Here is an 18015-nt window from a genome sequence, read left to right as displayed (position 1 = left end):
TTCAATTCCCTGGAGACTGGGCCTGCTGGACAAGGGTCAGACCTGCAGGGTGGAGGTCCATCTGTGTGCTTGTATGTTGTGTGGCGAAAGAGAGATATATGTACCCACACCCTCCCCATCCATATATATATATTATATATATCTCATAAATTTGTATCAGACATTACTGCCTCATTTGTTTAACTGCTGAGTTCTTAGGTAGTGGTCCAGCTAGAGAGAAGGCCCCCCACTGAGTCAACCAATACTGCCTTCATTCTGCCCTTGGTATTCATTTTTCAGGGTGAGCAGGCACTGGCTTCCAGTCTCACCCACACTCTTCTGGTGTGTTTTATTTGCAGGAAGATTGTGCCCTTTCCCCAGAGTTGACCTTGTCCTGGGTAGTATCCATGACAGAGTCAGAGGCAGAGATTCCTAAATGAAGGTGACGAAGGTACCCTTACCTTTGGGCCTACCTCCTTGCTGCCCTACTTAAATATAAGGCTGTTCAGTGTCATAGGTGCTAGGAAGAGAGAGGCGCATTCACAGAGTCTTAGTTGGAAGGGACCATCAGGATTATCTGAATGGGAATGCCCTTTATGACATCTCAACAAATGGTAACTTTGGTATAGTCTTATTTGCCACTGATTTAAGAGTCAACAAGAAAAACCTTAAAAGCCATAGAGATTCCTTCTCCTCACCCTTAAGTTAATCCACAGCAGCAAACAATGGAGAAACATATCTGATGTTGTGACTATGAACAACAGCATCCCAATCCACTTACATAGCAGGACCTAGCTTGCTGCTTTTGGTCAGATCCTGTAATTCAGAGTCTCCAGATCCTCCCTCCTAGCATTTCGTGTACTCTCTTCCCTAGGACAGGCAAAAGGTATCGAGGGCTTGTGGGTTTCCAGGTTAGAGAGAGGCTCATTTCAGATTGTGAAAGAACATTGAGAGTGTTGACCTTCTGGGACAAAATACTGATAGGGATGTGAGACCCCGATGGAAGATTGATGGAGGTTTAGAAAGATGGGGTGGTACCCTGAACAATCCAAGATGAGGAAGTCCCTTTCAACTTGAGAAGCAATGGCAGTGACAGTGATCAGGAAATAATCAGGGCTCTAGGGACGAGGCCTTTCTTTGTCTTTGTCCTAAAGTCAATTCTCATGTCCCCATCCTACTTCCACCCCACAGTAAGGCTCCCAGGTCGCCTGTCCCAGCCCATATTGCCCATGGGTCCTCCAGCACTTGCTGACCACTCAGTGCTGACCACTCAGTGCTGGCCCAGGCTCTCAGGCTTAGGAGCCCAGTGTATTTTTATTTTTACAAGGACGGCAGACAGGCCTTCCTTGCTTTCCCCCTTTCCCCACCCCTCCCCGAACCCTTCTTCTCCCTGCCCTAGTCTACACAATTGCCAAGCAGTTCCACTCTCCATGCAAACAGCATGAAGCACTAGGGTGGGGAGGGGGAATGGGGGCTGTGGGCCTGGGCCTCAGGGACAGATTTATTTGGATGTTCGGACTAATATTTGTGTAACCTGCCAAGACCCGTGTAGGAGGGTTTGGGGTAGGTTTGGTTTTTTAGTGTTTTTTTTTTTGAGAGAGAGAGAGAGAGTAAAAATGCTTCAGCCTTCATATCCATTAATACAAAACATGAGCTGGTCAGGACCCTTGTGGCCTGTGGTGAGGGGATTCCTGTGGAGAAACAGGGCTGAGTCAGGCCAGGGGAATGTCTTTCTCGCAGAGTGGTGGAGTCAACTCGATAACTGATGAGTGGGATTAGGGAGGAGGGAGTGAGGGGAAGAAGGAAAGGGCTTCTGACAGTTTGAGATGGAGTGGAGAAAGAGCTCCCTATTTGGGGGAATATAACAGAACAGTGGTGGGGAGGAGGGCTGGGGGTCTTGGTTAGCCAGAATGGAGGGCAGAGTTGGATGACATTTCCCCAGGATGGCAACCTTCTAGGAAAGGGATCAGCTCACCCCTAGTGCTCCCTCACGTGAGAAAGTACTGGCCAAGGCACAGAAACTTGATTTTACCTCTGAGAGTCGGGCAGTGCCAGGCCTGTGTCTCACCTGTGTTCCAACAAAGATGCTTTCCTAGTCCCTCCAGATTTCCACTCTCTCTCTAGAAGACAGAGGGCCTCCTTTGGCAACTCTCAGCCCCACTCTAGATTATGCACAGCTTCAGAATTCCAGACTGCAGAGCCTTGCACGTGCCAATTTTCCCATCATAAGCTGAGAGGTGCAAGCTGTTGGTAAGGAGGAAAGGCGGTGATGAGGATAGAGAAGCAGGACTGCTCACCTCAAAGGTAAGAAAACTGAGGGAAAGGGCAGCTCTGAGCCTCATCGCAGACCCTGCATCGTGAGGCTGAGTGGACCACAGGCAGTCCCTCTCTGGAGTCTGGCACTGAAGTCCTACTAACAGGACAAGAACTTTGTTTGATCTAGTCAGGGCTCCCTCTGCTTCTGGTCACCTTGCTATGCATCTTGAACTTTATTCTTCTGTTTCTCTCTGCCCGGCAAAGATTATCACTCTCTCACCAAGTGGTAAGAAGACTCACATGCCAGCTCCCATACAAAAAGTGCAGTAAATATACTGAGTATCTATCATGGGCCAAGGGCTGTTCAGAATGTGGGTATACAAGTAAGCCATTGTCTCTCCTCTCCAGAAGCCCACAATCTTATATGAAAGAAAAGGCCCATGAGACCACTGTGACTCAGTTTCATCTTTAGCCAAGGAGTAGCACAACAGGCAGTTGGCTTCTTAGGGAGGAGAAAGAAAGAGCTTGCCCCACACCTGCTGAAAAGGGCTGGATGCCAACCAACCCATAGAACATGTTACCAGCCTGCCCTCCTTTGTCCCAAGAGGAATGCCAAGAAACTATCAGTGACATCAGCATTCTTTGTCAACCATTCCTGACTTGTACCTCAAGCCTAGAGAGCTGAGTGAGCCTTCATTGTTGTTCCCCATTCTGATATTACCTGTTCCATAGGGAGACCTACTTACTCTTTCCCCTTCTGGCACTCCTAGCAGAAATATCACTGATCACCAAATATTCATGTCCTCTAAGGGTTCCATATGATTGGCTCGTTGCTAATTCATTAGAGGAGAATCAGCTCCTCGGCATCACTGCCCACCTTCACCTCCAGAGTTTTTATCTAAATGTCCCTGCCAGTGGTGAAGAGGGAGCCCAAGTTGTTCAAGGGGAAGGAGGATGGCCAGGGTGGGGGAGGGAGTTTGCTCCTCATCCCTGGGAAGCCGTCAGCCTCCAGTTCTGCAGCCAAATTACAGCAGTAGAGAACAATGCTGCACATTCCTGGGCAGGTCGGTGGGACCCTGGGCTTTTGGGCCTCGTGGAGAGAGGTGCCAGACACAGAGTGCTCCATAAGCAATCCTGCAGAGCCGCCCCCTGGGTGCAGAAATGAAATACGGGAGAGCTTCACATTACACAGAGACCTGCAGCTCCCACCTGGTTATTGATGGCTCCTGTGGCGGCCTCTGCCCCCATCCTCCATATAGGAAACGTCTGCGGCTCTGAGGACTGGGCATCTCTGAAACAATCTCAGAGGATGGCGGAGAGAGGGAGAAGAAAAGATGCTGCCCCCTTCCCACTCCTCACCCTCTCAACTTCACACATGCACACAGATGTGGCCACACGTACATATATGCCCATGCATACAGAAGCACACGAGGTACTACCTCCTGACCTCCCCTCCCCCAGGAATCTTGGATGGAGATAAGATGCAAGAAAAAAAAAAAGAAAAAGGCAATTAAACTTCAATCAAACCCTATCAAAGCAGCCATACCAACAACAGAGCCCAAGTTCCAGCCAAAAGATGACTTAGATCTTTAAAATGTTACATTATCAAGATGCAGGCAGTTATTTTTAGTTTTAGAGTGACTAGTACATTCCAGCTGGGGATTGTGTGTGTTTTGGGGAGGAGATAGGGAAGAGGGGGTGGAGGAGAAGAGGTGGGTGGTGGAGGAGGAATGAGGGAAGGAAATGGGAAGGTGGGGGGGAGTGGGGAACTGAGGAGAATTACCACCCAAGGAGAGCAGCAGAGGCCCAACTGCATCTCATCGCTGGCGCGTGCTAGGAGACAAGGGTGACGCGTGCCCTGGGATGGGGACTGTAGGGCTGGACATGGTGTAAATAAACAGTGGAGCGAATGGAGGGGTGGATCATCTTTTATGGCTGCTGCTATGAAGCTTGGGGCTTTGCAGTCACCCTAAAGCTGGTGAGAGAGATTTAATGAGTCTGTAGCTTTCCAAAGGCCAAGGGTTTTTAAACTCTTTTATGGCCAAAGACGGTAAGATGTCCTGGGCTTGAGACCTCAGGCTGAGGCCCTATGGGGGGCAGAGAGTGACTTTAGGTCACAGCAGCCACCCTATCTTTGAGTTAGACTGTGCAAAAAATGAAAATCAGAAACAATTCTGATTGGAAGAGGTCAGGAATAAACACTATGCCAGCTTCCAGCTCCGCTAGCCAAAGGATCAGAAGGAGAAAATAATTCTAAGTTCATGTCTCTATTTCCTCTTCAGGGGTTCAATTACTACTGTGAACACATCTCTAGGGTTGCTCTCAATCAGAGGGTTCATTCTTGGCTTTGTAAGAGAAAGACAGGTTACCTGCTACAACCTCTCTCCCCTTTACTGTCCTGATTGAAATCCTGGCTTGGCCCAAATTCCTACAGCCACTCACAACTAGCCCCACCCCACAACACCCCTTGGCTGGGTCCACAGGCCATCAACTGGCAACTATACCTTCGATTCCCCCCGTACTACCCACATCTTACCTTTTGTGAGGCTTTCCCTAGCCTTTTCAAAACCTTCAGTACCTGGAGGCTTCTCACATTGTTAATTCACACAGTCTTCTGAGACTGTACCAAAGTGAAAGAAGTTCTTCCCTGGACACAACCCTTTACAAAATCTACAAAACTGTAGCTGGTGCTAATGAGCAGGGTGACCATTCCACTGTAGCCAAATGACATAGAATCTGGTGACTTTATTTCTATTCTTGTGTCCACTCATAATGTCTTCATCAGAATAAGCTCAAAGGACAAAAAGGAAGTTCAGTTCATAAAAGAAATGTGATACCATCCACAACTGAGACATCCAACAGACACTATGGCAGACTGAGTCCCAGGGTGGGATATGTCCAAGAAAAGATTCTGAACAAGCAATCCTGCATTCACATAGGAGAATAAGAATCAAGGACGTCCAGGATTAAAGGTACTAGAATCTAAGCACTTTTGAAACTGGAACTGGTTTTAAAATATCCAAGCTAGTATGGAAGGCCTAGGGCCAGTTCTCCATGAGTATCTGAATATTATCTACATCAAAATGGATTTGGGTTTCTTCTAATCTCCTCAGAATATGTCCCTTGAACCATTGCCTCATTCTTCCCAAAAACATCACTATTCAAGGCTCTCCATATATTAAAACATAGATATTGCTTGGTTTGGTTTTTTTTGTGTATGTGTGAGTGGTCCTGAAGACATAGTCCATTGGCATAGGCTAGGGCTGGGGAAATTCTCTATGCTCGAGGCTTTTAAATGTGTTCCAAGGATTTCCTAAGGCCTCTAGGTCATTGGGATGGGAGAGAGTAATGGGAATGAGTATGCTTAGAAACAGAATTTTGTCACTGGCTAAGCAAAATCTATGGCTCTCAACCTCCCACTTCCCAATGGTGGCCTCTTTGATCTACAACAAGGCAAAATAGGGCTACTGGATGCAAAGTGTCTTTACAGCTAAGGAGACAGATATTCACCTGCTCAGATAATTCTGGCCAATGCTGTCTCTCATCTGGACTGCCAATTATGCATCAAAAGAAAGATGGCAAGGGGGAACAAAGGCTCCTAGAGATGATGCATGGTGGAGGAGCCCTTCCCATTCTCAGCCTCACACTAGGGGTAAAAATGAGTACTTTCCCTTACCTTACTAATTCTGTCCTTAACCCTCCAACTGTGGATGAAGAAGGGGAAGCTGTAAGCATCAAGAGCTCATTAATCAAAGCCTGGGAATGCTCCTTTTGGGTGTCTGATCCCCAGCCTTGGCTAGGAGACAAACACCTCATGCAAAAGGTCTACCTGTATTCTGGGCTCCCCCCCAGCCCCACCCCCAAGAATTCTGGCTTTTTTGGTCCATCCATCTTGGCTTTCTCTACTACCCCAACCCCCGCTAGAGCTCCACATGTGGGCTTAGGAATCATCATCTAAAGAATGCTTTCACTCACCTCCTGCGTAGCAGCATGGCCCCATAAGGCTGCGCACCAGATGGAGGGGATAAAAGCCTGAGGTCATGGCTTCTTGCAAACCATTTTTTCTTAAACTAACCCTGACTCTAAGAGAAGAGGCAAAGCAGGGGAGTGGCCAGTGAATTGATGACTAAGGCAGCAGCAGCAGTGACTTCAAGAGTCTTTTGTAATCAGAAAGGAGATGGTGAACTTGGCTTTCCCAGGAAGTTTCCCCACCCTTGTACCCATCCCCCATGCAGATCTCCCTCTTGTACTTCTCCAAGGTGTCAGGGTGGAATGCAGAGATTAAGTCCAACCACAGGGTTAAAACCTTCTCAACTGCAGGGACCTACTCAGCAGGCTGCCACACACATGCTGGATTGAAGTCCAAGCCCTGAATTTACTCCCTCATTCTCTGAAAACACAATGAAGCAGGAGGAAAGAGGCATGGGCAGCAAAGATTGGGGGGGAGAATTTAAGAGGACCCTGATAAGCCTTCAGAATGTCTGCATGAAATAAACTCACAACGAGTGTTGTCGACCATCAGTAACACTGACAACACTGACAGCTCAGAGCCTCCTTCGAGGTGCTATGGGAAGGATAAAGGAAGGGGGAAACACATTCCCCATTCCAGGTGATGGGGAGGTACCTCATGTGGCAGTGGTAAAGAACGTGCTTTGTCAGCTGTCAAATACAAGGTGAATGGGAGCTATTATTACGGGAAGCTCCGTCTGCTGGGGCAAAGGGCTCACTCAGGAACACGTACCAGAAACCAGAGGAAGGTGGAAGCTTCAGCTTAGAGCTTATGGTGACTTGCCCACAGCTGTACAACTAGAGTAAGTGCCGAAGGTGGGATCTGAACCCAGGCTTCTCCTGACTCCAGGCAAGGTGATACAGTGGAATGAATGTTGGATTTGGAGTCAGGAGCCCTGGGTTCAAATCCTGCTTCATTAACCTCTCTCACTTCAATTTCCCTATCTCAAAAATGCTGATAGTGAGATCTGTATTGTATTGTACCTGACTGGCTGGGATTGTTCCCACTCTATCACACTGACTCTAAGGAGGGTTACCATGAGGTTCAAATGAGATAATGTAGGTAATATGAGAATCTGTGAAGCACCTGTGATGGAGAGCACCCACTGTAGAATTCATTCCCTAAAGCAGATCACAATCCATGTGTGATTTACTAGAAAAGGCCTAGAGATAGGAAACCTTTCCAGGTTCCTCTTAATTCTAGTGCCTTCTCTATGCTTATTATCTCTAATTTATCCCGTGTATGGTTGTTTGCATACTATCTCCCCTATTACCATGTGAGATCTTTGAGAGCAGGGATTTTTTTGCCCCCACCCCCTCCTTTTGCATCCTCAGTGCTAAGCACAGTGCCTGGCACATAGTAGGTAATTACCAACTGACTGACTACAAGCACATAATGGCTAAGCAATCTGCCCAGGGGTCACACTGCCAGTAAGTGTCAGCATTCAGATATATGCAGGGCACTTGGTACACTTTAAAACGTTTTATGAATGTCAAGGATTGCTTTTTGTTTTGTTTTCTGGTGTTTGATTTTTTTTTTGTCTTTTTTAAAGAGAATGAGTTTTAAATTAGATTCTGAAGGAAAGGGGACATGGATTGGACATGAGGAGTGGGGAGAGTACCCTCAATAGTGGAAGTTGGAAGACAGGAAAGAAAAGTGTATATTCAGTGGATGTCAGACAACAGTAGAGTCTGCATGGGGAAGTAGTAAGTAAAGTTGGTGAGATCAGGGGGAGGAGGTAGCTGATGATTCTGTAGGCCTGGAATCCCAGGTCTTATTCCCATTCCCCAGAAAAGCATCCCCAAGTAACAACTGATACTGATGAGCGACTCATTACCAGGTGTCAGAAATGATAAGGAAGAATCCCTCACTAAGACCTAGGGAACAACAGCTACTTAGCATTTCAGAGATTGTGGTAATAGGTACCCGGGTCCTCATTTGGTAGCATATTGGTCTAAGTCCAGAAAGGAATCAGGTCACTTTCTAAAGAATCAGAATGGGCTTCAAAGAAAAACTAATGTAACATTTGACCCACTCCACCTCAATATATTTACTTTAATAATCTTTTTGTACATATACTTATTACACTCTTGGTTGTTTTTTTTTTTGTACCAGTGGAGAAGAAATGATTTTAATTAAAATAGAAAATCTGACCTTCCCTGTCACCACTTGTAAGTTACTGATCCTGTTTCTCAGGATTTTGGTTATTTGTGGCTAACAGATTCATTACTCTGGAGCTAAACAGCTGCTAACGAAGTTACTTAGCGTCTGTAGCAATGCAATGGACATATACTAAGAGAAAGTGAGTAAGCCCAACCCCTTTCATGCACAGAAGATTACTGGCCCATGATCCAGGGGAGCTCCTGTGCAAGAAAAACAAGGGCTATAGGAACACGGAGGGCCATCATGCAACCCTGGGGGGAGTGTCAAAGGAGGCGATAGTGAGAAGATGGATCATAGGAATATGCTGAGCTGCACTGGACCAGGACAGGTGGCTTATTCATGTGCTAAAAGCCGCCCCACCTCCACACACCCCCAGGCAGCTGCTGCACCAGAGGAAGAAAGATCGGTACAAAAGGAAACCACGGAACTCAGAACTGGAAGAGAAGCCTAAAACGAGGAGCAGTAAGACACAGGGTCATGATGTAGAGAAGCAAACCTTTGCTGATACTAGGAATCATACAGACTGTGTAGGTCTAGGGGAGAACATAGATTCAGGAACCGTAGAGAGGCCAATTCAGCCCCTCCTTGTATATATAGATAAGGAACCAGGAGCACAGACGAGTTAAGTGACCTGCCGGATTATCACTGTTAGTATCTGGAGTGAGATTTGAACGAGGTCTTCCTGACTCCAAGTCCAGTGTTCTATCTGTTACACCAGGCTGCCTTTCATGGTGGGTGGAAGAAAGATAGCAAGAAAGATACACAAAATTAGCCAGATGCTGTAGTTTTCAAGGTTTTCCAGATGAGTTAGAATTTTTTTTTTTTTAGAGATACTCACAAAATTGTTCCAAGATCCTTGTGTCAGAAGGGAAGATCTAATCCCAGGGTTGCATCAGTAAATACTTAGTCACCTAAAGGAAACCATGAGGATAAATTGTGTGCTATGGATGTAGGGGATTTCATCTAATAAGTATTTATGAGGCTGAGGCCTGTGGAAAGTTGGGGGTAGGGAAGGGAAAGTGAATAACCATTTACATAGCACCTGCCCCCTGCCAGGGACTGTGACACACGCTTTACAAATAGCACTTCACTAGATCCTCACAACCCTGGAGGGTAAGTATTTATTATCATTCTTCCCATTTTATGGTTGAGGAAACTGAGGCAAAAAGAGGTTAAGGGCCGTGCCCAGGGTCACAATGCTAGTGTCTGAAGCTATATCGGAAACTCAAATCTCCCTGACTCCAGGTCCAGTGCTCTGTCCACTGTAAGACCAGCAAAAAGCTAAGTGGTCACAAGGTTGATCCAAAGAAGTTATGAGAAGAAAGAAGACACCAGTAACTACAAGTGTTCAAACAAAAGCTACAGGACCACTTGTAGGGGATAGTGTAGAAAGAACTCATGCATCAGGCAGGAGACTGAACCGGGTGGCCTATCTAGTTCCTTCCAACTTAAGAGCTGGAGGATGGCAAGTGGGTGTTGGGGTGCTGGCAGCTAGGGGACAGGAGAATTCATGTTTCTGCTCCCAAGCCCACTGGTCTCTCGTATTCCCTGAAATAACATACAGATTTTGCGTGGGCCATTTTCATGCCTCATAACAGAACATGGTAATTAGGACCAACTAGAGTGTTCTGGAGTTCTTGACTAACCTCTGAGGTTGACATCAGTGAGAACAACCATGCCCCTCCATAGTATATCCCTGGGTGCCGCTTCACTGAAGTCTATGAGCATGACAGGAGTGGTGAAGAGTAATCCATCTTTCTATTCTTTTTACCCATTTCAGTCATAGAACATGGCAGGGGAGGAAAGCCAGCCACTTAACAGGGACAGAATCTCATGACCAAACCATTTGTCGATATCATCTTAGGCCTTTTTTTCTTTAGGCAACTTAATAAGGGGTGATTTCTGAAGCCCCTCACAAAAATCAAGCATAAGGTTTGACGCTGAGCCACGACAGCACTGAGAATATTGAATTCATTAAGAAGCATGTTTCAGGTTGCACTGTAATTTCCCTGTGTAATATAAGCCCATGGAATCTGACATAAGCTGATTGCTCATGCTGGTTATTTTATTTGCATTTCTGAATGGAAGGGATTTCAATACTCATAAAATATCTACCTGACTTATTATTCTTTGCTATTCCTCCCAGAGCAGCTGTTCTAAAATAGACACACAGACAGGAGTCTCAACTTGTACAACTGGTTAAGTGACCAAGGGAAAAAAAAAGGTTATTGCTGAAAAGCAATTAAAAAATTCAATATGGAGCCTGAGGCCAAACAAAGGCTGTGGTTACTCCCAATTCCATTAGAAAGATAAAAGCCCAGGAAAAAGACCAATTCTAAGTAAGGAATCTCATTATCTTTCCTGGGCAGTATCCTCAGGAATGCAGGGGGGTGCTGGAAGCCCCTCCCAATGCCAAGCAAAGCTGCCTTTGTCCCCCTCAAATTTCTCACAACACCAACAAACTCCTGGACGTCTACGTTATCTACTTAACCTGCCCTTCCTTGAGTCCACTTATTTTTACATGCGTTTTTCCCCAAATCAGACTACTTGAGCTGAGCATCAGATTACAGATTTGGAAATTTAGTGCTGGAAGGATTATTTTATCTAGCTTTTTTCCTTTAGAGATGAGGATACTAAGGTCCAGAAGTGAAGTGAAGGTGGACTATGAGCCCAGACCCTCTGACTCCAGGTAGAGTGGTATGCTACCTTAGAGAGAATCTAGTCCGTCCTACAGATCAGGAAAACAAGGTCCAGAAAATGTGACTTTGCCAAAATAAGTACCAGAGATAGGACTCTAAACCAGATCTTTGGACTCCAGCTCCCTAGCCCTTCTCACTCCCCTCCACTGCCTTCCCACATGAGCAACTCCTCCCTTGAATTTTTCATAGTACTTTGTTTGAATCTGTTTTTACATCATTTTTAGTTATATAACATTATCTTACAATCAGCACAGCTCAATTTATAGGATTACTATTTTCATGCAACATAGGACAGTCTCTATCCCCTATTAGATTAAGTAACTCCTTGATGTCAGAGTCTTTTAATTTAATCCAGTGACTAACATAATACTTTAAACTTAGAAGACATTTAATAAATATCTGTTATATGCGTCTAGATTGCTAAAAGAAGGCTATTTCTAACTCAACATTCAGTACCATAAAAATCAGAAACTCCATAGCTGGCCTACCTCTTCCACAGTTTACCTGACTTGTTTCATTTTTTTTTCTAAGCAAGACTTTACTTGTCACTGTCATCTCCTGAGCCAACTGCAAACACGAGACCATTTCAATCAATCAATAAACATTTATTACATGCTTACTACATGCCAGACATTAGGCTAAGTGCTGGGGACACAAAGAAAAGTTAAAAAAAGTCTGCCTTCAAGGAGCTTATGTTCCAATGGGAAAGACAACACAGACATAAATATATACACACTATATAAGTATATATATATATACACACACACACACACACACACACACACATGCATATGTACATACATACATGTACACACACACATTCCAAGATACATATAGAGTAGATGGAAGGTTGCCTTAGAACTGAAAACACTAGCTCCTGGGGAGTGGGGCATGGGAGTTGGGGAGTAAGTATCCTTTAGGACAGGGCTAGGGAACCTGCAGCCTCAAGGCCGAATGTGGCCCTGTAGGTCCTCAAGTGCAGCCCTTTGATTGAATCCAGACTTCACAGAACAAATCCCCTTAATAAAAGGATTTGTTCTGTAAAACTTGGACTCACTCAAAAGGCCACACTCAGGGACCTAGAAGGCTGCAGGTTCCCCACCCCTGGCTTACGAGGTGGCATTTGAGTTCAATCTTAAGAGAAGCCAAGGATTCTAAGAGTCAAAAATTGAGAGAGAGAGAGACAGAGACAGAGACAGAGAGACAGAGACAGAGAGATAGAGAGAGAGCACATTCCAAGCATGGGAGACTACCAGTAAAAGGGATGGAGATGGGAGAAGTGTCTGAGGAGTAGCAAGTAAGCCAATAAGTCTGGAATACAGAGACTGGATAAATAGGAAAATACCAGGTTATGAAGAGCTTTAAATGACAGATCCAATGTAGCCGCTGGAGTTTACTTCAATCAGAATGATTTTTTATTCTTTCTGCTGTCCATTAATTTTCAAGTACGTTTTAGTAATAATAACATTTATATAGCCCGTTAAAGTTTGCAAAACACTGCATACATTAACTTATTTGATCCTCACAACAACCCTATGTGGCAGGTACTGTTATCATCTTCATTTACAGATGAGGACACTGAGGCTGAAAAAAGGTTAAGTGATTTGACTAGGGTCACAAGCTGCAGGATTCAAACTTAGGGCTTCCTAACTCCAGGTCCAACCCTCTATCCACTATACCACCTAGGCACTGAGCTAAGCACTGGGTATAGAATTACAAAAAATAAGACAACCCCTACAGAGCAAAGAGTTTTCTTTCTAATGAGGAAGACAACAAGAATATGTTAAATATATATAGCCCTTTGACCCAAAGATTCCATCACTAGGCTTATACTCCAAAGGGGGCCACTGATAAAAAAAAAAGTGCCCATATATTCCAAAATATTTATAGCAGTGCTTTTTGTGATAATTAATAATTGGAAAAAAGTAGAGCCTGATGTTGTGAAAGACTGAAGGCACAAGGAAAAGGGGATGGCAGAGGATGAGATGATAGTATCATGGAAACAATAAACATGAACTTGGACCGACTTTGAGAAATAGGGGAAGATATAAGGGCCTGGAGTGCTATGGTCTCTAGGGTCACAAAGGGTTGGACACGACTGAACAACAAGAACAACAGATGCCCATCAACTGGGGCATGCCTAACGAACTGTGGTTTATGAATGTAATGGAATATTACTGTGCCGTGAGAAATGCTGAATGTGATAAATACAGAGAAGCACGGATAGATTAACCTAAACCGATGCTGAGTGAAGTAAGCAAAGCCAAGATGAAAATATACACAATAACTAAGACAATATAAGTGGAAAGAACCACACGCACACAAAATCAAAAGCCAATGTTGTGAGATTATGAAGAATGAGTATAACTTGAAGAGATGTGAGAGGACATACACCTCACCCCTTTGCAGAGCTGGGAGGCCCACGAATGTTATATATTGCACATGCTTTCAAATTTCTTCAAAATATCAATCAGTTAAGCTAATTTTTTTTCTTTGTCTTAGGAGATGGTTCTCTGGAAGGGCGATGGGAGGGACATTAGGGAAAATAATGGCAATATAAAAAAATACATCATTAATAAGCAGTTGGAAGAGCACCAGGAGAGGCTTCCTGTAGAACCATAAAGGAAGAGAAGAACTCCATGGGCACTTATAAGGAGGAAAAGCGTACTATGCACGGACCCCAAGGCAAGAGCACAGACGTGGGAGATGAATGTCGTGAAGATCAAATGAGACGCTATTTGTGCAGCACTTAGCACAGTGCCTAGTACACACAAGGTGCTTAATAAATGTTTACTTCTTTCTTTCCTCTCTTCCTCCCTCCCTTCCTTCCTATTCCCGTATCTCTCACATACATTTTCCTTCTTCATTCCACAGCCAGGACCCTAGTTCAGACTTTCATCACTTCAAGCCTGGATCATTTTAATAGTCTCCTATATGGTCTCCCTGGCTCAAGCCTTTCCATACTCCAATCAATTCTCTGTATGGGCTGAAAAATAATTTTCATAAAATACAGCAGCCTTCCTTTCTCATTAAATTCCAGTTGTTCCCTATTATATCTAGGATCAAAGATAAGCCCATCTGTTTGGCATTTAAAGCTCTTTATAACCTGGCCCCTTTCTACCCTTCTGATATACTTAGCCCTTACTTGCCTGCTCACACTCTATGACCCAGTTGGACTGGCCTCCTCACTGTTGGGCACACACAACCCTTTCCCCCTTATGTCCCTGCCTCTGCACTGGCTGTTCTTCATGACTGAAATGCCTCCCCTCCTTACCTCTGCATCTTGGGATCTCTGGTTTCTTCCAAGACTCAGCTTTTGCACCACCTTTTACATGAAGGCTTCACTTACAACCACCTTATGATCCCCATTTTGTTGTGGCTTAGTCATGCCTGACTCTTCATGACCCCATTTTTTGTTTTGTTTTTTGCAAAGGTACTGGAGCAATTTGCCATTTCCTTCTCCGGCTCATTTTACAGATGAGGAAACTGAGACGAACAGGGTTAAATGACTTACCTAGGGTCACACAGCTAGTAAGTGCCTGGATTTGGATTTGAACTCTGGTCTGCCTCACTCCAGGCCTATCCACTGCATCGCCTAGCTGTGCCCCCATCAAAATTTGTTGTTCAGTCATTTTTCAGTTGTGTCTGACTCTTCCTGACTCCATTTGGGATTTTCTTGGCAAGGATACTGGAGTGGTTTGCCATTTCCTTCTCTAGCTCGTTTTACAGATGAGGAAACAGAGGGAGACAGAGTTAAGTGACTTGCCCAGGGTCACACAGCAAATAAGGCTTGATTTGAACTCAGGTCCAGCACTCTCTCCACTGTGCCACATGGGTTTTGTTATCATTTCTATGCAGATAACTCTCAGATCTATATATCCAACCCTATTTTTTTTCCGGAGCTCCAGTTCTACTTTATCCACTTCCTAGTAGACGTTTAGAACTGGATGTAGGCATCTCAAACTCAGTATGTCCAAATCATATCTCATTATCTTTTCCCCCAAACCTACCTCTCTTCCAAACTAGCCTCTTTTCTAAACACTCTAGTCTGCAGCTTCAGTCATCCTCAATTCCTTCCTCACTTTTCTTCACCCCACACATCCAATCAGTTGCCAAGTCTTGTTATTCTACTCCTGTTACATCTCTCACATGTATACAGCAACCACCCTAATTGAAGCCACTCTCGCTTCTTATTTGGATTACTGCAACAACCTCCTTACTGGCTTCCCTGCCTCAGTTTTCTCCCCTCTCCAACCCACCCTGAACACTACTGCTTCTGCAAAACTCTTAAAGCTCCAACCATCTCTGACCCCTGTTCAATAAACTCCAGTGGCTCCTTATTCCCTATAGGATCAAGTCTGGACCCCTCTGTCTGGCTTTTAAAGCTCTTTATAACCCTGTTCCATCCGACCTTTTCAGTCTTATTAGATATCATTTCCCTTTCCCTATAGTCTAGCACCAAGCCGGCCTCCTTGCTGTTCTTCACATACAACAATCTCTCCTCCATGACTTCGCACAATATTTATATTTAACCAGCAGGAATGCAAACATACAAAATGGAAATATGGCAAGAAACATATAGATTATTGTGGGAGGCTTCTATCCTAGGGCAGTACTGTCTAAGTCTGACACGTAATATTTCTTATAACTGTGTACTGAGACTCTCACTTTATTATATATTCTCAGCCTACATAGGGGAATGAAACTCTATCATGTACCACCTATTTAGAGATACATAAGGTTCAACCAGGTGGTAGTAAACATGAAACCCTTCCACACTGACTAGATGAACAAGGAAAAACATCAGGGTTTCATCTTGAGGTCCTGTTCTTTGAAAGGAATCCCAATTATATAACTTTTCTTGGAAAAAAGAGGCCTCAGTGAATGCTGCTTGACTTCTTGGATCATTATACGTTACTGTGTGATATCTCAAAGGAAGCTGGGGTATGTAAAGAAACATTTGAAAACAGCTTAACATGAGACTACTCCACCCAAACAAGTTAGCAAAGAAGGACCTACTGAATCTAAACCAAAAAGAATAGTGCATGGTAGCCGTTTGACCTTGGGCAAGTCACTTAACCCCAACTGCCCTGCCTCCTCCCTCCAAAAAAAAAAAAAAGAATAATGCATGGGATATCAGAGGTCATCTAGTCTAATACCATCATTTTACAAATGAGGAAACTAAGACCCAGAAGAGATGAACTGATTTTCCTAAGATCATACAGCTAGGAGTGAAACAGCAGCAAGGTAGTGAATCCAGGTCCCCTGACTCCAAATCCAGTCCTATGGGTCACTTTAACTCAAGGAAGGCGTGTTCTAGGACTATAATGCTATTCTATTTTAAAGTGCACACGGCTTATGAATTTAGCGATAGCTCTTTAAAAAGTCTGAAAATGAATTAAGATCAAGACTGTTTGATATCTTCATCCCCTCCCTCCCCCAGCAATAGTTTTTCTGTGAGCCAACCTGATGGCACAGACCTAAAAGAACCACAGAAGAATATCTCTTCAGGTATTCAAGCCCATGAATTGAAGGTTCTACCATGGTGGGTTTTTTTTAAAAGGACATTACAATAGTAAAGTAAACCACAGCCAAATTAATAAGAAAAGCCTTCATAGTCACAGTTTACTGAATAAGAATCCCTGGGTTCCCAAGTGATTAAAAACCAAAAGGGGTCAAAGTCAAATAAATAAAAAACCCTGCCGAATTTTATCTGGGAGAAAGGTTCTGATTTGGAGGCTCCCAGCAATCAAGGCCAAATTACATGTAAGATTAGTGAAGCCTCTCCATCCATGCCCCAGTAGGAGAACATTTTTCTATTTCATTGTATCTAGAGGGAAAAAAATAGTGATGCATTTGCCTGCCAAGAGGAACTAAAGCTCAAGTCTTGAGGGCTTCTAACACCTATGAACTAAAATTTAATTGTGAAGGGACCTCCAGGGGCATTAGAATGGGAATCAGGAGGACAAGAGCTGGCACACTCCTAACAAGAAGTAGCTGAAAAGTGTGAGAGAGCATACTATATTCTCAGGACGGATGTTTCTTTCCTTGAATATCACCCAAATGTTAAGCAGAGAAAACTTAGAGCACACCTGTTCCACACTTTGAACTGTATCAAGAGTTCTAAAATCCCAATCTATCCTTGCTAATACGGTCCATGGACGAGAGCAGAGCATGACCCACCTACCCAGGCAATGTGGCTTAAATTCTCTATACAGATTCTCCCTCTACCTGAGGGCACCACCTGAAACTGGAGGATGTTTCTTTCCCTGAAGTAAGCAGCCAGACAGCCAGACAGACAGGAATGGGGTTGCCCTACTGTGATCTTAATGTTAAGAGGGATCAAGAAGGGGCAGTTTCACTTTCAGCTCCAAACAGTTTTGGTCTGGCTTAAGTCAGAGCAAATATCATTACCATTTAACCTTTCCTTGAAGTTTCTTCTGCTTGAAGGAAGACACCTTGGGTTTCTCAACTGACAGCACACCAACCTCTGTAATTACTCTTGACCTCTAAAAATCCCACTTTTGCAGCTAAGAATCATGAATTGTGATATTTAAGTCATCGGTGAAATTGCAAGACACCCATATAGCCCCACAGTCAAATTTCTCCCCTTTTCATCATGAAAATGAGCATGCCTATACTGGAAGGGTAAGGTTATTATTACTAAGAATCAGGAGTATTGGTATTTATACTTTAAGTTATCATGCCAAATTCAGAACCAGCTTTTTAAGCCCTGAAATTCCACAGGCAGGCCTTTGTGACCGATTCATTAAACAAGAGGTGAATGTATAGAAAGCCCTGAAGATCAGTTATCAGAAAACACACCTAGAATTTTGCCAGCAGCAGATTTATTCTACTTCAGTGAAATCTATCCTTAAGGTTGCTTACAAGCTTTCCTTTTGGTCTTGA

General features: G+C 44.2%; 1 protein-coding gene across 1 annotated transcript in view; it reads right to left on the bottom strand.

Annotated features, from left to right (window-relative positions):
* Window positions 1–18015, bottom strand: part of ST7L (suppression of tumorigenicity 7 like) — an 83977-nt gene that overhangs the window by 1547 nt on the left and 64415 nt on the right. Inside the window, exon 15 of the mRNA XM_036767202.1 lies at window positions 2048–2223. Coding sequence (XP_036623097.1) covers window positions 2203–2223 — 21 coding nt within the window. The 3' untranslated portion in view covers window positions 2048–2202. The remainder of the gene's footprint in view (window positions 1–2047; window positions 2224–18015) is intronic.

Source organism: Trichosurus vulpecula, chromosome 7, assembly GCF_011100635.1.
Source record: "Trichosurus vulpecula isolate mTriVul1 chromosome 7, mTriVul1.pri, whole genome shotgun sequence".
Classification (NCBI taxonomy): domain Eukaryota; kingdom Metazoa; phylum Chordata; class Mammalia; order Diprotodontia; family Phalangeridae; genus Trichosurus; species Trichosurus vulpecula.
Note: the sequence above shows the minus strand (reverse complement) of the source record. Positions and strands in the feature narration are given on the sequence as shown.